The 16,752-nt window shown below is 49.8% G+C and overlaps 1 protein-coding gene across 1 annotated transcript in view; it reads right to left on the bottom strand.

Annotated features, from left to right (window-relative positions):
- Positions 1 to 1,631: 1,631 nt before the first annotated feature.
- GPD1L (glycerol-3-phosphate dehydrogenase 1 like) overlaps positions 1,632 to 16,752 on the bottom strand; it is a 56,566-nt gene continuing 41,445 nt past the window's right edge. Inside the window, exons 6-8 of the mRNA XM_042955094.1 lie at positions 12,204 to 12,437; positions 11,810 to 11,916; positions 1,632 to 3,981 (exon numbers count right to left, since the gene is read on the bottom strand). Coding sequence (XP_042811028.1) covers positions 3,885 to 3,981; positions 11,810 to 11,916; positions 12,204 to 12,437 — 438 coding nt within the window. The 3' untranslated portion in view covers positions 1,632 to 3,884. The remainder of the gene's footprint in view (positions 3,982 to 11,809; positions 11,917 to 12,203; positions 12,438 to 16,752) is intronic.

Raw genomic sequence — 16,752 nt, 5'->3', positions numbered from 1 at the left:
CTCTACACCCGGGCCAACACTTGTTAGTATTATTTTTTTAATGTTTATTTTTGAGAGAGAGAGAGAGAGAAAGAACAAGTGGGGCAGGGGCAGAGAGAGACGGAGACACAGAACTCATAGCAGGCTGACGGCACAGAGCCCGATGCGGGGCTCGAACCCATGAACTGTGAGATCATGACCTGAGTTGAAGTCAGATGCTCAACGAACTGAGCCATCCAGGCGCCCCTTATTTTATAATTTTTAAAGTGCATCTGCAGTGAGACTTATTTGTGCGAAGCCTATGCGGCTGGGACCCAGAGTGGGTGTTTGTGCTGGTTTTGTATTTGGTTCTGCCACTTACCTACTGGCATGACTGGGCCCACGTTCCAATTGTTTTTCATTTTGCTTGTGGTTTCCTGGGTATCAGAATTCAAACCCCAAACCCGTTTGTGGTGTTGGGCTCACGGTTACAAGTTTTCAGCAGAGACATTTTTCTCCACGTGCAACACCTTCCTTGTTTGTGCCTACGGGTGGGTTTTCTTAGCCAGTTTCTTCCCCTGACAGTGTAGCCCATGGAAGGCTGTAGTTCTAGCATTAAGCTTTACAACCCTAACCCTTCGATATCAGAGAGCACCCCCCCTCCTTCCCCTGGAAGCCAGAGAGCCACCTTACTGCTCTAGCTGTCCGTCCCTAATTATTTCAGCCTCCTGGGGATTTCCCTTACATTCTAGTGAGATCAGCCCTGCATATAAAAGGGATGCTGGTTATATATTCCTAGCTTTTGTAGGTATTTGAGGTGGTGGGCGGGGGGGGATTTCAAATTTATTAGTCCACTGCACGGCTAGAACTAGAAGGCCTCCCCTACAATGATGATTATATAAAAATATCACCAAGCAATGGGAAGGAACAAAGGCAAATGGAAATCGATGTGTTTGAGGAGTGGGATTAGAGATGAGAACTTCGTTTTAGAAATTACCCTTTTATTATTGTTAATGCAACACAATTCAGGAAAAAAAAAAGAGCTGACCTAAATAAATAAAACTCTTAACTAAGCCAATTTTTTAAAAAAGGGCCAGCAGCACAGGTTGGGTCATTAAATGTTTATTAAATCAAGCTTTTAAATTATATCCACCTACAGTCTGTAAACAGATACAGTACGCACGTAAGTAAAAGGCTCTTGGATTAGAAGTGGTGGAAAAACGAAAGATCCCTTTGTACACGGGCGCCTCATCCCTCTGCGGGCCGATGCCATGGGGCCAGGTTTTAGTTACGAGCTGAATGATAAACCAGTTTAGCTGAACTCCACCTGCTAGGATGGATTTCAAGACAGATATTTGTTCCACATTATAGTAGGCTGGATTATAGCAAGGCAACAGTGTAGTTTTTACATTCACAGATTGGCTGAACAAATTAAGCTTTTCTTCTAGATGTCTCCCTCCCTATTACCATAATTAGTAAGAAATGAGAATTAAAATAAATGATGGACCACAGGTGGTTACAAAAATAGATAACTCGTAGAGTAATAAATATCTAGTTAGCAGAGCACAAACTTATAAAATTTGTCTTTTTCCATAATGTGCAGAATATTGTAAGTATGTTCAAGAGGTACAGTCAGCAGACTTCAGATCAGTGAGAGAACATTCGTAAAGAAAAAAACTATCAAGTACAAAACCCAGATTAGGAAGCCAAATGCAGATGAGAATATACGTAAGACAAAATCCTAACTCCTCACATCTAATTATCCTACTTAATAGACACCACAATTAGCTTACAGCCCTTTACGTATCTTAAAAAGTAACTCTTTGTTACCTATGTACAAATTTTAAAAAAGAGTAATCATGAGACAAGCAATAATTGATTGACTTAACAGTGGCACTAAAATCAATAACATTTGTAGATTTTGTGTGCTTTCATATACTTCTGTGTATAGGGATTTAAAATGCCCCCCAAAATGTTTTGGATTGAGTTTTTAAAAGTCCCACAAAAATCTATCCTACGGTCATTTCAGGTATAGAAGGGAAAAAGTCCCAAACTGAAAGAAAAAAAAAAAAAAGTCAAAATCCTACAAAGTGACTGAAAATCCATGAATATGTAAGTGACATTCATATGTTCCCTTAACACTTACCAAGTGCTATGTAAGGTAACTATGATGCTATCCTGAAATCAGTCTCATTTGAGAAGATACAGTGATTCCCATTCTAATTCTAGAATTAAAAGCACTTATTTGACATAATGTGCGTTTCAGCGAGGTTGACATCTACCTGTTGTACTGACAGTGTCACCTTAAATAAAGCTTCATCCAAGAGTCACGGCAGGCCTGAACTGTAAAAGCTCGGGGCTAACACCACCACAGGTAGGTGGCTATTCATCCTAACTTCTGCAGGGAGTGAAGGGTATACTGGGGCTGTCCTCAGGTCACCTCAGCCTCGAACCTCAGCCTTGAAAACTCGGCAAGTTTCTTTGCCAAAAACAGCTCCATAGTCTAGAATGTGTTCGAGACCTGCCGGGTTAGAGAAGTTCCACTGATACACTGACATGCATTCTCCACCTTCAAGAGGGATGTGCACGGGCAGCTTTCCCCAAACACGCTTGACCTTGCCAGGGAACTCCTGAACAACCCGCGATCCCAGGACGCTCATTTCCCGTGGAGCATGCTTTGAGAAGTGCCGATCTGGGTGGGATTTCTCAAGTAGTGGTTCTCAAATTGTAGTGAGCATCAGAAACACATGGAAGGCAGACTGAAGCATAGATACCTTACCCCGCTTCAGTGCCTGGGGCGGGGCCTGGGAACCTGCATTTCTAAGGGGCTCCAAGTGAAGCTGATGGGATGAGGACCGCGCTTTGAGTGGCATGCATCTAGACAACGCCCCACGCGAATGTCAGCGGCAGAAAGCCCTGCTAGAATCTCAGCAAAGGCTGCACATGGCATCTGCCACAACCAATTAGCTGGAGGTCTTCCAGCCCGGTGATGCCTGAGGTCTGGGCACCTTGCTGGGGTGGGGGTGGGGGGGACGCTGGACTTGACTCCCAGCTCGGCCCCCACTCGCCAGGTGACCAGGGCACAGGACTGCAACTCAAAAGAGGAATAACAGAAGCCCCCTCTCAGTGGATCTGTGAGGCTTAGAGGAAATGTTTGCACAAAGGTCTGCCAAACAAAAAGCATCAAACAAGGGTCATTAATCAGAAGAACGTGTCAGTCACAGCAGGAAAATCCCGGATGCATTTTCTGCCTTCCGCCACCGCTAAGCCTTTACGAAAGGAAGCACATTCTGGCAGCCAGTGAAGAGAAAAGGGGCTAAAAATGCAGAGAACTGCAGCAAGGGGGAGATACATTACGTGGATCACCTCATCAGAAGTATCTCATTGTCAAAAGAAAATCAACCCACAATCGAAGTAGTTAACTATGCTGGCTTTGAGCTAGAGTTTGAGTTACAGTATGTTGATCTTTGAACACGCTCACTCTTCCATTCTACCATGTTAATGCTGGTTCGGTCTTAACATGAAGATGATGAGGAAAAAAAACAAAATCCCTTCACTCAAATGCATATGGATACAATGTAAACAAATTTAGCTGAGATAGTTCCCATCTGCAAAGCTACCACGGTGGGAAATTTTCAAAAGTAATTTTTAAAAAGGACTTTTAATTTTGGTTCATAGAAACATCCACGGCATGAGAAACGAACACAGACACGCACGTTCACCCATGCGTCTAGTTGTGGCCCAACACATCTTAGCCGCCGAACTGCTTCTGGCAATTCAAACACCAACCGGTAAAAATTCATACACACACTCATGATGGGATTAGGGTCAAGCGCACGTCGTATTGCCAAGTCCCAGTTTCCATTTGAACGAAAAAGACTGATCAAGAAAGGCAGCACGGTCCCCAGCACACCGCACGAGCCACTTTATACGTGCTCTGGATGGCTCTGGAGACAAGACAACATCTCTTGCACGGGTTTGCCTTCGTAGCAGATCTGATACACGGCTGTAAACAACGGGAACCTGGTTGGGAGAAAAGAATGTGAAACGACAAATTAGGCCATCTGGCTTACCCCCCTGGACAAAGTCGTCCTCCTCTCCTGCCTAACAGATCGCAGGCAGGCGTGCTTCTCTGGACAACACAGTGAACGCCTTCCACATTCGTTACTTGGTCGGCAGAGAGCCTCTGCACTGCGGCTCTCGTTGGTACGACCCAGACCACCCTCTGCCGACTTGTTTGGAATGCACGGTCCACAGAGGAGTCATGGTCATCCTCGCAAGGGCCATCTGTGGTCATTTACGTGCAGCTCAGGCTCTTGGTCAAGTCTGGAGCGAGTCCAAGTTTCTGTCACTGTGTTAAAAGGCGGGAGAATAAATTTTAACTTGCAAGGAGGTACTGCTCTCCCTTCTCCAAAGGGGATCACCCAAGGACAGAGATGAGGCAGCCCACACGTTACCAGAAATAGTTCAGGCCTGGAACACTCCTGCAAAAATCAACGTGGGCACCCACAATTAGCAAAGCACTGATCTCAAGTTGGAAGCCGGCGCTGTGAACACAAATACAAAGGAAGGCTTGAAATGGCCGAGGGTATAAAGGTTTGTGCTAATAAACCACTGTGAGAAAAGACCGCATTATCCCCAGGGTACAGCTGGCTCAGCAAGTATTTTTTAATTTATTTTATTTTTTTAATGTTTATTTTTTTATTTTTGAAAGAGAGAGAGAGAGAGAGAGAGAGAGAGAGAGAGAGAGAGGAATCCCAAGCAGGCTCCACACTGTCAGAGCACAGCCCAACGCAGGACTCAATCCCACAAACCAGGAGATCGTGACCTGAGCCGAAATCAAGAGCCGGATGCTTAACTGACTGAGCCACCCAGGCATACCAGTATTTTTTTTTTTAAGTTTATTTATTTAAGTAATCTTTACACCCAACATGGGGCTTGAAGAGATCAACCCCGAGATCAAGAGTCACATGCTTTTCCAACTGAGCCAGACAGGAGCCCCTCAGCAAGGATTTTTTTTAACGGCAGGTATCACTAAGGAAGTAACAGTTAATTTCAATCAGGCTTGAAGCAGTTAATTTCAATCTCACACACACACACACACACACACACACACACACACACGCTCACAGCCCAAAGTGAGTTTGACAGAATCAATAGAGTCTTAAAGGCCATTCTGAAAATGATCTAGCTGGAATCCTTTAATGACAACTTAATTTAAGAAGAGCAAACAGCTCTGATAGGTCATACGTCTATCACTGGCACAGAATGTTTTTGTTATTTTTTTTGGAGTCAAATCTGACTCCGTAGCCTAGGAGCTCTAGGCAAGTTTCACAACCCCTCTCGCCCTGTTTGCAATGTGATATGGGGCCGGACCTGTTGTCTTACGTGACTTCTGTTTAATGTGTGCAGTGTGCACGGTGGGTATGCAGTAAGTGACAGCTTCTACACACAGTCACAAGATGGCCACCGCGTCCTAGCAAGCTCCCAGAGGACAGAGCCCCAGGCTCTTTCGTTCACCTCTGCATCCTCAGCGCACTGTTGGTGGGGAGGGGCTACTCAGGTGCTCAGCGAGTGTTTACTGAATGAACTACTACAAACGGGAGTTAGAGCCGGCAAATTTTTGCCCCTTTTTTCTTTCCACGGCTTAGTCTTGCCGTCCCTATGATGAGAAACTGTGCGTCCCCAAAGCACGGGGGCAGGTGACGAGTGGCCACCCAAAGCCATTCCCAACCCCCTTCTCTCTTTACCAACGTTGCCAGTAGCCTAGTGCTCACTTTCCCAGCCTTTCCTTCTCCTAGAATTAGTGAATGAAGCAAGTTCTAGCGAGCAAGACAACACGTCTGCGAAGGGCTTCTGGGGAAGGCACTCCTCTCCTCGAGAGGCACTGGAGGGAAACTCTGCGCCCCAGGACTGCATCTGCCCTGGGTCTCTGAGTGCAGCTGTGTGAGTGTGTGAGGCATGAAACTGCTGCCGCCATCTTGAGCTTTTGAGAGAAAGCCAATGGAATCACTGAGATTCTAATCTTTTTTCATTTAAATCCAAGTTAGTTAACATATAGAGTAATGATGGTTTCAGGAATAGAACCCAGTGACTCATCCCCCACCTATAACACCCAGTGCTCGTCCCAACAAGTGCCCTCCTGATGCTCATCACCCATCTAGCCCATCCCCCCACCCCCATCCACCCTCAGTGTGTTCTCTGTATTTAAGAGTCTCTTATGGTTTGTCTCCCTGTTTTTATCTTATTTTTTCCCTCCTTTTCCCTGTGTTCATCTGTTTACTGAGATTCTAATCTTAAGGCACTGTGCCAACACCAATAACGTCCACCTCCAAAATCCTTGTTCTATGAGGAAAATAGACCTATTGTTTGAGGCATTTGAAAAAAAAATTTTTTTTTTATGTTTGAGAGAGAGAGAGAGAGAGAGAGAGAGAGAGATAGTGTGTGTGTGTGTGTGTGTGTGTGTGTGAGCAGGGGAGGGGCAGGGAGAGAGGGAGACCAGAATCCCAAGCAGGCTCCAGGCTCTGAGTTCTCAGCACAGAGCCTGATACGAGGCTCAAGCTCATGGACCATGAGATCATGACCTGAACCAAAGACACCTAATCGACTGTGCCACCCAGGTGCCCCATGTTCGAGGCGTTTTTAACTGGGCATTGCTCTTGCAGCCAAAAGTACCCCTGAGTTTCACAACCAGCACCTTCCAAAATGGATTATGTAGATGGGATGTTAACAAGATATATGGAGTATGGGGGAAAGAATTTCTATGGACAAGTAACTTCTTTAATTCTCACAACCACCTTGTGAGGTGGATAATAACATTATCCCCATTTCATAGACAAGGAAACTGAGGCACAGTTTCTGACTCTGGAGCCAACATTCAACCCCTCGGCCATACTGACCGTCTAAATGCTATTTTCTATAACAGAAAACGCTACAAGGCCAATTAGATCCATTTGGGGAACTCTCTAAATGAGGTTAGAGGTGAAAGGAGGGCAAAAAGACAATATTTCACAGAAAAATATCGACATAAGCCGATCAATCAGCCATCCCACTAATGGATACTGAGGGCTTACAAAGTGTCAGGCTTCAGCCAGGTGCAGGCTGTAAGGTGTTATAAATCAGGCCCCGGGGCGCCTGGCTGGCTCCTGATCTCAGGGTCATTGAGTTCAAACCCCACACTGGGTATAGAGATCACTTAAATAAATAAAACTTAAAAAAAGAAAAAAAAAAAAAAAAGATGCCTAGGTGGCTGGGTCGGTTATGTGTCTAACTTCGGCTCAGGTCATGATCTCACGGTTCGCCATGTTGAGCCCCTCATCGGGCTGTCTGCTGTCAGCATGGAGCCTGCATCAGATCCTCTGTTCCTTTCTCTCTCTGCCCCTGCCCCACTTGTATTCTCTCTCTCTCTCAAAAATAAATAAAACATTTAAAAACAATAAAAAATAAATAAGGCCCCAGCCATCAAGGAGCTTACAACACTGTTCTGGCCTGAATTGTGCTTACAGTCCCCAAGTTCATCCAACGAAACCCCAATCCCCAGTACCTATATTTGGAGAGAGGGCCCATGAGAAGGTAATTAAGTTAAACGGGGTTCATAAGTGTGGGCCCTAAACCAGTATGGCTGGTGTCCTTGTGAAAAAAGGAGATTAGGACTCACACATGGACAGAGGGAAGACCATGTGAAGACACAGGGGGAAGATGGCCATTTACAAGCCAAGAAGAGAGGCCTCCGAGGAAGGCACCTGCAGACACCTTGATCTTAAACCTCCAGAACTGTGAGAAAACGAATTTCTGCTGCGTAAGCCTCACGGTCTGTGGGATTGTGTAACGGCAGCCCTCACAAACGAATACAAACACGTTACACTCACACATGCTCACAAAGATGCACGCACAGGAAATTTAATAAAGCCAAGCTGACAGCAGAAGAAAAACCCAGACAACTTTACTATGTATCCAGGGGAGACAGGTTAAATAAACCGTGGTTCTCCCACACAGTGGGTTGTTCTGCAGCCATTAAATGCGATGTATAGGTGTGGATGGGGCACGATCTTCAAATCATATCCTAACGTGAAGAAAAGCAAGGGACAGGGCCGAACGAGGAGCACAGCACCCATTACAGAAACGGAAGCAGATACTAAAAATTCAGAGAGTGCCTGCAGCTAAGGTGGGGATCAAGAGGCACTTTTCACTGTGTGCCTTGTTCCAGAATTTGGCTTTCTTTAAGTTTTATTTGAAAGAGAGAGAGAGAGGAGAGAGAGAGAGAGAGAGAGAGAGAGCGAGTCTGCAGGGGAGGTGCAGAGGGAGAGGGAGAGAGAATTCTAAGCAGGTTCCAGGCTCAGCACAGAGTTCAATCCCACGACCCTGGGATCATGACCTGAGCTGAAATTAAGAGTCAGATGCTGTATTATGCACAGTGAAATAAGCCAGTCAGAGAAGGACAGATACCGTATGTTTTCACTCATATGTGGATCTTGAGAAACTGAACAGAAGACCATGGGGGAAGGGAAAAAAATAGTTACCAACAGAGAGGGAGGCAGGCAAGTCATAGGAGACTCTTGAATACAGAGAACAAACTCAGGGTGGATAGGGGGTGGGGGAGAGGGGAAAGTGGGTGATGGGCATTGAGGAGGGCACTTGTTGGGATGAGCACTGGGTGTTGTATGGAAACGAGGAACCACGGGAATCTACCCCCACAAACCAAGAGCACACTTTACACACTGTATGTTGGCCAATTTGTGAATTATATTAAAAAAAGAAAAGAATTAAATCCAATGAAATAAAAAAAGGAAAACGAGAAAAAAAAAGAGTCAGATGCTTGGGGAGCCTGGGTGACTCAGTCGGTAAGTGTCCGACTCTTGGTTTCCACTCAGGTCATGACCTCACGGGGTCAGGCCCTGCATCGGGTTCCGTGTGAGAGCAGGGAGCCTGCTTGGGATTCTGTCTCTCCCGCTCTCTCCGGCCCTCCCCGACTTGTGTGTGCACATTCTCTCTCTCCCTCTCTAAATAAATTTTTTTTAAAAAGCATCAAATTTCTTTTTTTTAACAAGAGCATGTGCTCCCTGCCCCCCCTCCAAATCTGAAGAAAGAAAGTGAAACTGTACATTTATGTAATAAGCCCACAGCACGAGCAGAGGTACGGTCTACACCTGGGGCCCGCAAGTCACAGCCTGAGAAGCCAGTCTGCTCTGTGGCCTGTTTTGTACTGCCCGCAAGCTAAGTACGATTCTTACACGTTTCAAAGGGCGTAAAAGGAAAAAAAAAGGATATATGACAGACAGCTATATGCAAGCTGCAAAGACTAAATATTTATTATGTGGTTCTTTGCACAACAAGTTTGCTGGCCGCCGGTGTAAACAATATGTTCAAAGCGGGGAAAGTTATTTGTGTCTAGAGGATATGGATGAAGGCTTCTCCGAGGACAGACCCGGGCCACCCCGAGGATGGTCAGGGCTGACGTGGACGTCGAGGAGGGCCGTCCAGGCAGAGCAGACAGCAGGAGGACAGACGCACACAGAAGTCCGAGAAGGAGGTGTCTGGGGCAAAGGGAGGTCTGCTTCAAGTGAAGAAGGGGTCGTAGGGGTTAACAGGACGGTTAGAAAGTACAGCTGGAACACGACTGAGAGGCTGCCCCAAATGCCAACCTAAAGGACTCGCTCTGGATGTGCAGGAAGCTTGTGAATGTGAACACTCCAGGGAGAAGGCACCGTGGCAATCACAGGTCCACCGGTTCCATTCGGTGGATAATGAAAACTGGGGCACAGGACAGATAAAAATATGACCTACCCAAGACCACCTGGCTCGTAAGCCACAAGGGGGCCTTAAATGCTGCCCTCCGGCTCACTGCTGTTTCTGTAGCCACGGAGAAGAGAAGGGAGAGGAGAAGGAAAGGGAGGAAGACCCAGGTGGTGATGGCTGGGATGAAAAAGGGAAAAAAAAATCAAGGTAAGAGGTGATGTCGAGGACAGAGAGCAGAAGGGAGGCTCGGCCTGAGCGGCTCTGGGAGGCGGTGTAGGGGAAGGGAGGGCCCCACAGGATCTGCACTGCGGCCTGGGGGGAGCGTGCTGTGCCCTAGAACCCGGCAGCGACCTCATTAAGCCCAGGCTCAGGCCTGTTCAGTTTCTAATCAGAAGAACGAAAATGGGACAGGACAGGGGAGGGGCATCCGCTCAGAGGTGAGTGTCGCCTGCTTGATTACACGTGCTTTTTCAAACAGGCAGGTACTGATCCCAGAATGCCAGTTCCATTCCCTACGTAACCCCGGCCAACTCGTCCAATGATAGGGTCCCATCCAATACACCCCACGGTAGCACACAGATGCCACTTTAAAACCGTGACTGGGAGATAATCATCATCCGCCAACAGCCAAGTATTTTCCTAAGACTTAAAAAAAAAAATGCCTGATAAATACTTAACGGTCATCAAAGTGGACCCGCCACAAACACACTACTGTGTGCAGTTAAGTACGTAAGGAAAACCCGGGCACATCGGAGGAGGGATCTTCGTTTTAGTCGCGATTTAAAGGTAATTCTCCACCTCCGGAGGCCTGTTTGTGACTTCCAACCCTGCCGGGCCGCTCTGAAAAGCCATTTCAGAGAACTAAAATGCAAATTAAAGAAGGAAGACCAATGCCCTGTCCTCCTTCATTTCCACTTGTTCGTGGGGAGCGCGAAGGCTGCTCAGTTTGTACTGGTCCAGAGAGGACAGCTGGGCGTAGGGGAGGGAACGGTGTGTGGTCGGGAACAGCAGATATCCGGACTGGATGAAGAGGATGAAGGAAACACACCAGCACGCACGTCCGTAACCACCACCGGCTCAGCGAGAAGCGTGTGCTCCAGACTGGCCACGATTGGCAGCCTCACCGTTGCCCGGCCCCCTCCTCTTCCGGGCGACCAGGCCTCCCCCCTCCCTCCCGAAGAGTTCAGGATACACAGAATATGCGCGTACATACGTCCATGTGCGCAGTTATTAGATGGCGTCTAGTATCAGCTGGCATCCTGGTTAGGGATGAAGGTTCAGCCAACCAGCAAGATAAAGGGCTGCGTGGCAGGTAGGCCACAGGGCGGCCACGGAGAGGGGGGCAGCTTTTGTGGTGCTATAGGATTTACTGCCTCGATCGAGTGGCAAATGGAGCGGCAAATTCAAGCCCACCTTGAATAGTTTCGCAGCTCGGAAGGGTCACAGAGGACCCAGCGACTGCAAAGCTGCTCACCAGGCCTGAACACAGGGCACTTCTAGGGGTAGAATTCCGGAGTAACCTCCACTTTCTTCTCTTCTCAGTTGTTTGGCATTTTATTAACAACACTGTATCTTTTTTTTTTTTTTTAATCTTATTTATTCATTCTGAGAGAGAGAGGGAGGAAGAGCAGAGAGAGAGGAGAATCCCAAGCAGGCTCTACACCGTGAGCACAGAGCCCAACGCGGGGCTCAGACTCACAGACCTGTAAGATCATGACCTGAGCCAACATCAAGAGCCGGATGCCCAATGGACTGAGCCCCCCCCAGGCGCCCCTCAAGACTACATCTGTTTATAACATTTTCTTTTTAATTTAAAACCTAGGACACGGGGCTCTTGGCAAACATCCTGCAGGAAAAAGCAGAACGTCAAACTTCATGTTTTGTAACGAGCTTCACAGAATTGAGTTCTGCTCCCTGAGGTGGGGCCCGGGTCCGTGTCAGCGCTCCTTTCCAGGGCAGGAAGAAGTTCGCGTCACGCTAAGGACGGAACTAATCCAGGGGGGTTCTGCACGCACCTGTCAAGCAGCTGTGCCCGTGCGCGCCGGCCGGGCTGGCGGTCAGGAGGGAAGCAGGGGGTGGCCCCCCTCTGGTCACAGGGACATTGCGGGGTACTTACTTGTCGATCAGCCCCTTCTGCTTCAGGATCCGGTACACTTCAGCAGAAGTCTGAGGTCCCTGGAGCTTCTGTCCGTTCAGCATGTCTTTCTCCAACTCTTCAATGGTCTTAAAAACAAGGATGCAAACGCTATGGTAAAGCCTAGAGAATCCCTTCTTTCAAGAGGTGAGCCGGGGAAGGGAGCTGCGATCCCGCCCTACGAGCCAAGGAAAGAGAGACCTACAAGCTACAGGGCTAAGGCCTCAGTACTCTTAAGGGAAAGGAGACAGGCACGGGCAGGACACGCCCAGCAAATGACAAATGCTGGGCTCTATCTCCGCTGCACTGTGGCTCGCCCCGGCCCAAGAGTCTCAAGTGAGGGAGGAGGGGTGGGCGAGGGCAGGCCAGGGGCTACCTTCCCGGTTCTGGCAAATGCCTCGGCCACCCTGCGGTTCCGGCCTCCGTAGCAGGTGGTGATCAGGTCGGCCACGCCGCAGCTCTCCAGGAAGGTGGCCGTGGACACCTGGCCCTTGCAGAAGATCTTGGCGAAAGCGATCATCTCCATGAGCCCCAGGCGGATGACGGCCGCTTTGGTGTTGTCTCCGCTGTGGAGGCCATCGCAGAACCCGGCGCCCACGGCTACGATGTTCTGGAAGGAATCGGGGAAGCCGGGGCATGCCCGTCACACACCCGCCGCAGACAAGGGGGCTGGGAAGGTGGGGGCAGAGGCGGAGGCAGGGGCCCCGGGCCCGCGGTCGGAACGCTCCGCCCCAGCGTCCCCAGCGTCGGCTCCTGTGCCCTGACTGTCAAAGACGAAAGGAGGGACCAGCCTTCTGTGCTCCCGTTCGTAGGACCAAGAGCCCGGGTCTGGGGTTAGTAGGAGACAGCAGCTGAGGAACATCGGCCAGAGAGCTAGAACGGTTGCTCGTAGTCTCTGGCTAAACACTGTTTGCACAAACTGACTTTTTGTCTTTTTTGTTTCCAAATGCCTTATTCAGCTCGAACGGTCATACGGGAAGGTATGCGGGTCACAAGCACACGGCTCGATGATATGCTCCCAAACCAAACACCGCCTTGTAACCGGAACCCTGATCCAGAAACAGAACGGAACCAGTGCCCCAGAATGCCACCCCCACACCCTCTTCCAGTTGGCACCCCCAAAAGGTAGCCAGTCTCCTGGCTTCTACCAGCATAGATTTGCTTTACCTGTCTTGAAATTTTATGTGAAAAGAGCCGCACAGTATGTAACCATTTGTGTCTTTGTCTCAGTTGGACATCATGTTTGTGAGATTTAGCTGTATTTTTACCTACAGTACACTGATTTTCATTGCTGTACTGCACTCCACCGTGTGAATACAGTGCAGTTTGTTTTAAATTTTTTTAAATGTTTATTCATTTTTGAGAGACAGAGAGAGACAGGGCATGAGCAGGGGAGGGGCAGGGAGAGAGGGAGACACAGAACCCGAAGCAGGCTCCAGGCTCCGAGCCGTCAGCACAGAGCCCGATGCGGGGCTCGAACTCACGGACCGCGAGATCACGACCTGAGCCAAAGTCAGATGCTTAACCGACTGAGCCACCCTTGGCACTGGGGTAGTTCCCAGTTTGGGGCCACGGCAAATGGTGCTGCTGTGGCCACGCTGGCCCATATCCCTCGGTGACCACAAGCGGGCATTTCGGTTGGGTGTGTACCCAGCAGCGGAGTTGCTGGGTCCGTAGGTCTACGTATGTGCCGGTCAAGTTTCAGCCTTTTGCCTCATGCAATTATCCCTACACAAGCACTCGTGGGGCCCCCGCTCTTGCATGAACTCGCCCCACACAAGGCAGATGAGACACAGACCTGCCTCTCCAGAAGCGGATAATCTGGTCCAGGGGACAGCAAACGAAGGGCCAACTGCATGTTTGTGTAAATAATGTCGTACTGGAAGCCAGGCACCCCTGCTTATTTGTGTACCACCTGTGGTTGCCCTGGCGCTGTTAACAACAGATTTGAGTAGTTGCGACACAGACCATAGGGGCCCCAAAGCCCACAACATTTCCTGTGTGGCCCTTACAGAAAAAGTTTGCCTACCTCTGGCCTAATTTAGGGACAACAAAACGCGCGACGATAATTATAACCTGGGCAGAAAGTGATGTTCTGCAAGAGGTACCGAAAATCTGATTTTCCTTTCAACCCATGTGTATTAAGCATGCCGTGTGGGGGCGGGCCCTGGTGGCGGAGGACGTGGGGGCTGAGGGCGCCCCCAGGGAGGAGCTGCAAAGACAGAATGAGACCCAAAGCTTGTCCTCAAAGAGTTGACGATAGGGGCGCTGGCTGGCTCAGTCAGTTAAGCGTCCCGACTTTGGCTCAGGTCATGATCTCGCGGTTCATCAGATCGAGCCCCTCATTGGGGTCTGTGCTGGCAGCACAGAGCCTGCTTCGGATCCTCTGTCCCCGTCTCTCTCTCGAAAATAAATAAACATTTTTTTTAAAAAGTTGACACAGGGCGCTTGGGTGGCTCAGTCCGTTAAGCGACTGACTTCAGCTTGGGTCATGATCTCACAGCCCATGAGTTCGAGCCCCATGTCAGACTCTGTGCTGACAGCTCAGAGCCTGGAACCTGCTTCAGATTCTGTGTCTCCCTCTCTTGGCCCCTCCCCTGCTCGCACTCTCTCTCGCGCTCGCTCAAAAATAAACAATAAAAAAAATGTTATAAAAAGATCAGAGACCCGACAGGAACACGTGCAGGTTTTAGATGAATTCGCACTTTCTGTGTTCTCGAGAGCCTCCCCGGGAGGTTATGAGCTGTTCGGACAGAGCAACCAAGCAGCTTCCAGGGGGGTCGGTCTCGCCCTACAGAGGCCCGACTCCATTTAGACCCCGCTTCCTACAGCTGCAGGTAGAGCTGACGAGGAATCGGGTCTTCTGCAGAGCGCTCAGGTTTTCAAAAGCTACCGACTTCTGTCCGGACCCTGCAAAAGCCTCCCAACCCCTTCCGGCCACACAGGCAATGTGAACTGCAGGCTTCGTGAGGTCCCGACGGCAGCCATCTCTCCCCAAGTACCACTGTGTGCGCTCACTGACGCAGGACGTGGGCGGTTCCTGGCGTGGCACACTCTAGGGTCTGGCAGCATCCGGAAGAGAGGAGGGGACAGGCAGTGTGAGAGGAGCCCTGAGGTGCGGAGGGGCAAAACAACACCCTAACCTTTTACGCGGGGCGCTGTGCAAAGACGAGCCGGGGATGGCAAGAACACCCAGGGCTGGGTCCAGACAGACCCAGACACCCCTCCTGGCAGAGGAGCCGGACTAAGCAAGCCATGGGGGGGCACCAAAAGCACACGCACAGATATCCAGATGGTCTCTGGTTCTGACTCTGCTGTGTGACCTTGGGAAAATGACTCCACCTCTCTGAGCCTTCTTGGCCTCAGTATCAAAATTCGGGGCTTAGAGAAGATCTTTCAAGGCCTTTCTAAGGTGGTGACATCCCTCCAGGAAAGCTGGTACGGCTGTGGCCTGCCCTGGGGCTGCAGATAAGTGGGACAGTGCTGAGGCAGCAAAGAGACACCTGGGGACCTGTGGGAGGACTGACCACCAGGCCGTGAGGCCAACTGCCGGGTGAGCCTGCCAAATGGTTTTATTGAAGTTACCATGGCAACATGTCAAGGATCCAGATGGTTAGACTGTTAAAATGGCTCTCCGACGCCCCCTCGACTGTCTCCTGTGCCCCCTTCGCCACGATGGGACCCATTCTGGGGGTTACTTGACAGACCAACCACAATACGAGGCTATATATCGAAGGAGATAAAACAGCTTCCTTCCACCAGGGGGCTCCTAGACACAGAGGAGAGAGGGATTATTTACGAAGTGCCCCCCGGCGAGGCCCCTGTGCACACAGTCTCGCCGGCACTCTCCCTCCGGGGAGCCCTCACACGTGTGTACCCAGCCCCCTGGCGGGCTCAGGGAGGTTCAGCGGCTTCCCAGGAAGACAGGCCCTACGTCCGGCCCCTCAGGCCCACTCTCTTCCCTGGGCCTCACTGCTTCCAGGGTGTGGCTAACCCACCCCACCTAGGGTCAGAGGCCTTCCTGAAACCTCTGCAGCCAGTCAGGTGTCAAAGGCGAGTGCCTCTCTGGCCTTCGGGAAGGCTTAGGAAGTAAACAGGGTAGGCTTAGGAGAAGAAAAGATTTATGGAAGGAAATAACAAAAACAACACTTAATCTTATCGACCCTCTAAGTGCTTCCTGTAGTATTAACTGGTTTAATTGTCACAACATTCCTACTAGGCGGGTCCCATTATCATGCAAAGAGAGAGGTGAGGAAACCCACACACAGGGGAAGTAGTTCCCCCAAGGTCACACAGTGGGTACCTGCCCGACCAGGCAGCCTGGCCCCAGAGTTCTCTCCAGGGGGTAGATCACACTGGGCCGCTGGGGGGGTCAGTGAATGAAAGGCACAGAGGGGCCACCTCAGATTCAAGATAAAAACTTTCTAACAGAAGAGCTGACCTCACTAAATCTAAAAGACTTGGAGGTAAAGGAGTGAGCCCTCGGTCACTGGAAGCATCCAAGCAGGAGCTGTACTGGATGAGCCCTGAGCTCCAGAGCAATGCTTCTGACCTTTCGTGTCACTGCTCCCAGAGAAAAAGCAAATGAGGGTGTCCAAGGCCTGGGACTGCAGCCGGCCTCTTGGCCCTTCTGTGACCCCCTTCCCCGCAGGGCACACAGGTCAGGATCACCTCAGTTTCCCCCAGATGGCTGACCTCCCCACTTTAGAAGGGGGGGGGGGGGGGAAGAGCAGGAGACCACGGCAGGGTAAACTCCTCCCTTCTAAGGGGACCCTGGGCGCCGATCCAGTTTAATCGCCTTATGATGGATCTTGAAACCCTCACTCTCTCCCCTCCACCACTTATCACTGTCAAAAGAAAAATAAACACACTGAGCCAGTCAGATCGTGTTTGAATAGCATCCGAGCAGATGTCCTCTGAGATCA

This window comes from Panthera leo, chromosome C2 (assembly GCF_018350215.1).
Source record: "Panthera leo isolate Ple1 chromosome C2, P.leo_Ple1_pat1.1, whole genome shotgun sequence".
NCBI classification, from domain to species: Eukaryota; Metazoa; Chordata; class Mammalia; order Carnivora; family Felidae; genus Panthera; species Panthera leo.
This window is presented reverse-complemented; position numbering and strand designations above follow the sequence as displayed.